Source organism: Canis aureus, chromosome 8, assembly GCF_053574225.1.
Source record: "Canis aureus isolate CA01 chromosome 8, VMU_Caureus_v.1.0, whole genome shotgun sequence".
NCBI classification, from domain to species: domain Eukaryota; kingdom Metazoa; phylum Chordata; class Mammalia; order Carnivora; family Canidae; genus Canis; species Canis aureus.
In genome coordinates, this window is record NC_135618.1 from 39,562,700 (window position 1) to 39,568,695 (window position 5,996).

Below are 5,996 nucleotides of genomic sequence, written 5' to 3' on the forward strand. Positions count from 1 at the left end.
TGAAGCAAAAATACCTTCAGACAGTAGTCTTTGTGAGCCAGTTGTGGAGGGGCCAACTGTTCCATGGGATCAGGGAGCCAGGCTTTCCCAGTTGAAGCCCAGAAATATTACAGGTAGGTGAAGCAGGAGCAGCTGTCTTCTGTCTTCCCATCTGGAATTTATAGATGGCTCAGGGAAGGGTCTGGACTGCTAGGTGTGCTTGATGGGCTCCTAGGGGGTGGGGAGACACCAGCCGAGGTCTAGTTAATGCAAGTGAGACTTTCACTGAGGAAATGTGCAGTACAGTTCTGTCCTTCTGGTGGCTCCCTAGGAGCCCAAGTCCTCTTTGAGGGTATTAGGGGCTGAGTTGTGTCCCCCCAAACTCATATGTTGAAGTCCTTACCCCCAGCACCTCAGAATGCAACCTGATTTGAAGATAGGGTCTTTATAGAGGGAATCAAGGTAATGAGGCCATTGGATAGGCCCTAATCCAATACGACTGGTGTCCCTATAAAAACTGGAGATTAGAGGACAGGCATGCATACAAGGACAAGGACTTGGACATGGAGACAGTTGTATGCGGGTCTGGGAGACAGGCCCTTCCCCCAAGGCCCTCAGAAGGGATACCTTGATTTCTACTTCCAGCCTCCAGAGCTGGGAGAGAATACATTTCTGTATAGGAACCCAGAAGGAGGTACTTTGTTGTGCCAGCCCCGGGACACAATAGAGAGGGCAGACAGAGGCTGTGCTGAACTGGGAGGGGCTTTGGTCCCAGAGTGGGGTGAGGGAAGAGCAGAGGGTGAGCCTGGCTGTGTGAGAGGACCCCCGAGGGCCTGGCCAGGATCTGGATGCCCCCTGCATGGGTGCCTGAGGGTTGCAGGACCATGACACCCCCCTACCTACCCCAGGCCTCAGGGGACCTCAGGACAGCCTGGTCAGCTGGGCCTAGGTCGACAGTAAGCCATCCTGAACCTCTCCTGGGGGCTTTACCCTGTCCCCTGGCAGATAGGCTCCCCTCTAGCCACCCCTGCAGGGACCCATGGGGCAGTCTGTTCAGGTACCTGGCCTGGTAGGCCCATGCTAGGTGGCTTGCAGCTCCTGCTATATCCTGGGCCAGTTGGTTCTTGGAACCTTCTCTGGACTTTGGAGCTGGGATACATTCCATTTCAAGTGACCTGGTCGGCATTCCCCAGGCCCTTGGCCCCCAACTGGATTACTTCATTTCACAGAGCTCAGCAGGCATCAAAATCTGCTTTCCCAAGCCTAGACTTTCCCACCGCCCCTCCCCTGGCTCAGGCTGAGGATGAGGATGGGGAAGGCCTGTTCCCAGGCTCTGAGATCCCTGCCCTAGCTCAGAGAGTGGAGGGGCCACAGCAAGGGCCATGCCCACCCCCACCCAGGCCCCTCAGTGTTCCCGTCTGACCTTTGCTTCCATCTCTGTGTGTCACATAGACACACACACACACACACACAAACACTCACATCCCCGTATCTTGCCTTTAGGACAGGCTCCACCCTCCCTAATCCCGCCCCCCTCCCTCCCACCTCCAACCTCTTAAAAGAGCGGCTCTCTCTAGAGCTCCAACCTCAGCTGGAGAAACTGCAAGAAGGTAACTGGCTCAGTGGAGGCCGGGGAGGGAGCTGCAGCCAAAGGGACTTTCTGTGGGGGTGGCAGTGGGGCTGCTTCTCTTTTCCTAACATGTGTTCCTCCCCTTCAGGTCATAGCCCCTGGAGCCCTGAAAGATCAAACCATGCACTTGGCCGAGGTGAGCTAGAGCGGCAGGCAGGGGTGGGGGGATGGGGGGGTGGGGGGTGGTATGTCTGGGTGATGGTGGTGGTAGGAGTTGGGGGGGAGGGGGCGGGAGGGGAAGGGGGTCGTGTGGGAACCACTTCCCTGCGGAGCATCCCTCCCTCCCACTGCGCTGGCCCCAGGCCTGCTGATCCCTCCACATGCACCTGGCTCTGTCCGGTTCTCTGGGGCCAGTGGGGGATCCCACTGGGGAGGCAGGAGTCTGAGGCTCTCAACAGGGCCCCAGTCTCATAATGACCCTGACCTTGTTTGGTGGAATCTCTGCCCTCGACATCTGGAAATTCTAAGTAATTGTTGACAGAAAACTCACAGTCTCATTCTGTTCTGAGTCATTCACTTTATACAGCAAGTCCTGATTGTGGGTGATTTTCTGTCTGGGGTGAGCTATGGGGGCAGCTCTGTGTGTGTGTCTTTGGCTGTGTGAGGGGCACTGAGAACAGCGCAAGCTATGGGACAAGCAGTTACTCTAGGAGTTAGACACCACATGTTTGTGGGGCAGCTGGAGGATGGAAGGTCCAGAGGGCCAGAAAAAGCACCAATCCTCAAAGACTCTATACCCTAGAAACCTGAGGGGTGGGGCAAGTTGGTTTTGGTTTCCTTTTAAGATTTTATTTATTTATTTATTCATGAGAGACACAGGGAGAGGCAGAGACACAGGCAGAGGGAGAAGCAGGCTCCATGCAGGGACCCCAATGCGGCACTCGATCCTGGGACCCCAGGATCACAACCTGAGCCCAAGGGAGACTGTCAATCACTGAGCCCCCCCAGGGACCCCATCCTGCAAAGTTTTCAAATTCCTCTCAGATGCCTGGACCTGCAGCCCAGGACCTGAATCAGCCTCTGTGTCTATTCCTTCCTTTCGGGGTGCCCTGTAGCCTCCCCTACACCCTACCGGTCTCCCGCTACCACAAGTTTGACCAGATGCTCCAGGCATCTCCTGGCCTTGTGGCAATGGGATTAGGGAATGACCCCAGGCTTGGTGGCCAGGCCAGTCTGGGAGGATGGGTTGGAGAGCAAATTGTTCCCACCTGCCCGGCCCCGTTGGGTCCTTCTTTTGTCCCATTTCGTGTGACAATGGGCTGACAGGATCACCGACTGAAAAAGCATGGGGACAGATGCCTGGGGACAGATGCCTGGGGAAAGGCGTTTGCCTGCGGCCTGCCCGTGGCACTGATTCCCCGGGGCTGCGGAAGCCAGCACCGCGGTTAGCCCTCAGGTAGAGCCTGGTGAAGGGGGTCTGGGGGACCTGGCACTGCCGGGGGTCAAGCCAGGAGTGTGGGCAGCCCAGAGAGGTCTTCAAAGTCAGCAGTCATGTGCAGCCTGGGTGGCTCAGCTGTTCAGCGCCTGCCTTTGGCCCAGGGTGTGATCTCGGGGTCCTGAGATCCAGTCTCCATCGGGCTCCCTGCATGGAACCTGCTTCTCCCTCTGCCTGTGTCTCTGTCTCTCGTCTCTCTATCTCTCTGTGTCTCTCACGAATAAATAAATAAAATAAAATAAAAAAGTCAGCAGTCAGGAAGAGCTGCTGGCCACAGGCGTGTCTCTGTCACTGCTGCGGAGGACCGGATGCCACCACCTGTCCTCCCCTCCGCCAACCGAAAGGACAGAGAGGGTCAGGTATCGGGAGCCCCGGTCCACCCTGCACTCTCCACAGCAATGTTCCTACCTCTGCATGTGTGTACATGTGCTTGTGTACGACACACGGGGTGGGGGTGGCAAGGTCACGTGAGCCTGGATGTCACTGTTACCCCACAGAGACGCAGAACTCCCATGGAAATTCTACGTATCCAATTGGTAAGAAGCTCTTCCCGACGTGTGGTTGGGGGAGTGAGGGGCGTCAGGGCCCTGTGGGTGGACCTGGGACCCTGAGGGAGAAGGACCGGGTCTCTCCCATCTCTGCCTCTCCTCTCCGCACAGCGCAGGGTGGTAGACGATTTCTGCGACCAAAATCGAGATCAACCAGAAGGACAAGAACAGGTGGGTCACCGTGCCCCCACTCCCGTGCTCCCTCTGATTTGGCATGGGTGGCTGGTTTCACGGTGATGGTGATGATGGGGAAGAGGACGTGCTGCCCCAGGCTTCCTCGTTCCTTCCGCCGCAGAGAAATACTCTCTCAGTTCACACCTGTGTGGCAGGTGTGTGTGCCCAGGTGAGGAATGCCGGGGCTCAGGGGGGCTTAGGAAGGCATCCGAGTCACTGGGCATGTTGATGACAGGCAGGGATGCCAGATACCTGGTCCCCAGAGCCCCAGGGCTGGAGCCAGTTACTGGGGACCAGCACACAGGGAACAGGCTGGGGCTTGGGGATCAAACGGTGTGGGAGAAGCTGGGAGGTTTTAACTGGTGTGGCTTCTCCCCAACAGGAGCAGTTAGTGCTGATGGAGCTGGAGGTGAGAGTTTTGGGCCTCGGCCCTCTACCAAAGCTTAGCCCCTGGGGTGGTGCTCAGCCATGTCATTGGGTCTGAGCTCCTAGCTCCCTGGGGACTCACCTGGACCCCTGGAGGCCCCAGAGGGACTGCAAGACCGCAGGGGCAGGAGCAGGGCTGCAGCCTCCCACCCGCCCCTCCCCAGATCAGCATCAATGAGGCCTTGATCAACACCGTGGATCTGCACTACCAGAGCAACAGTGAGGTGAGCGGGATGTGCCCACCACGGCCCTCCTTGCTTCCCCTCCCCGTCCCCACCTGTCCTGAGCGGGGGTGAACGGATGCCCCCAGGATGGGAGGTGGCAACCTCCCGGCCTGGCCTCAGTTCCACGTGTGAGCTAGGTGCGGACGCCGGGCAGCGACACACATGCATGAGCGCCGTGTTTTATGCCACGGAGAGGAATCCGGGCCTGAGTCTTCGCGCGTGTGGCGCTGTTGGCAGGAAAGCCACAGCCTCCATCGGCAGGCTTCCATCTCCCAGAGTCTCACAAAGATTGAGAGTCCTCAGCCAGGGCCACAACCTGGACCTGGGGCTGCATCCCCCAGGGGGGACCCTGAACAGCCCCCACCCCACCCCTGCAGGAACCTGCCCTTCCTGAGACGCTGTGGATGGAATTGCGCTCCAGAGTCTGCAGATCCTCTGTCCCTGTTCTGGAAGGGGAGGGTCCAGAGGCCTGTGACCCCGAAAAGAGCTTTTGTGACAAAGCCCTGAGGTTCTTTCTTTTTTTTTTTTTTTTTTTTTTTTTTTTTAAATTTTTTTTAATTTTATTTATTTATGATAGTCACATAGAGAGAGAGAGAGGCAGAGACATAGGCAGAGGGAGAAGCAGGCTCCATGCACCGGGAGCCTGACGTGGGATTCGATCCGGGGTCTCCAGGATCACGCCCTGGGCCAAAGGCAGGCGCCAAACCGCTGCGCCACCCAGGGATCCCCCTGAGGTTCTTTCTAAGGCTGCTATGCTACCTGCACCAGAAGTGGCAGTTGGCACTGGCCTGGGTGCGGGAGGTGGCTGCTGGCGTGCAGACCTTTTGCAGGGCGGTGGAGGTCATCTGCAGTGTTCTGCAGGAGGTGTTGCAGGATTTCTACTATGGTGTGACCCAGGTCTTCAGGAGCACCATGCAGGCCTGATTAAGCCCCCTGCTCCCCACCCCTGGCCAGCCTCCTGCTCCAGGTCTGACCCATTGCTCTGGCTCTAGTGTCTTAATAAAAGCTGCTTGAATCATGAAGCACCTGGGTGGCTCAGTGGTTGAGCATCTGCCTTTGGCTCAGGTCAGAATCACAACCCCCCCTCCCCGGACTCCCACATCAGGCTCCCTCCCTGCAGGGAGCCTGCTTCTCCCTCTGCCTATGTCTCTGCCTCTCTCTTTGTCTCTCATGAATAAATAAATAAATCTTTCAAAAAAAACCAAGTTGGTTGAATCAAATCTCAAATCGGGTGCTTGTTGGGTTGGGACCAGGGGTCCCCAGTGGTTGGCGTGGGGCCGGGGCATGTGTCACATGAACCTGAGCTGGGGTCTCTTGACCTCTCTAATCTGATCTATACATGGGACACTGGTTACAGCTGGTCATGGACTTGTGCTGAGGACTGGAAGGTTATGGCCTTGCTTGCTGCATAGTAGAGACCCTGAATCTGTTTCTGGAGCAGCAGGGAGCTCAGGCCTGAGGAACTCTCAGTCCTCATCTCCTGCCCTGGGTCTTCATCCTTCCCCAGGCCACGGAAACTCCATTCACCTTCCAAGATCAGAGACTTTGGGTTGGGGGGCACAGAGAGGGAGGGAGGGGGA

The 5,996-nt window shown here is 57.2% G+C and overlaps 1 protein-coding gene across 2 annotated transcripts; it reads left to right on the top strand.

The window, feature by feature from the left end:
• The first annotated feature begins 1,526 nt into the window (after positions 1–1,526).
• Positions 1,527–5,438, top strand: IL32 (interleukin 32). 2 transcript variants are annotated; one of them, XM_077904924.1, is made up of 8 exons: positions 1,527–1,589; positions 1,698–1,745; positions 3,542–3,580; positions 3,704–3,763; positions 4,149–4,175; positions 4,357–4,416; positions 4,794–4,924; positions 5,151–5,438. In XM_077904924.1, the coding sequence occupies exons 2-8, from the start codon at positions 1,731–1,733 to the stop codon at positions 5,338–5,340; spliced, it is 522 nt and encodes a 173-aa protein (XP_077761050.1). In that variant the 5' UTR covers positions 1,527–1,589; positions 1,698–1,730; the 3' UTR covers positions 5,341–5,438. The 2 variants fall into 2 exon arrangements, with proteins under 2 accessions (XP_077761050.1, XP_077761051.1); XM_077904925.1 differs by lacking the exon at positions 3,542–3,580 and having other exon boundaries at positions 1,536–1,589.
• The last annotated feature ends 558 nt before the right edge of the window (positions 5,439–5,996 follow it).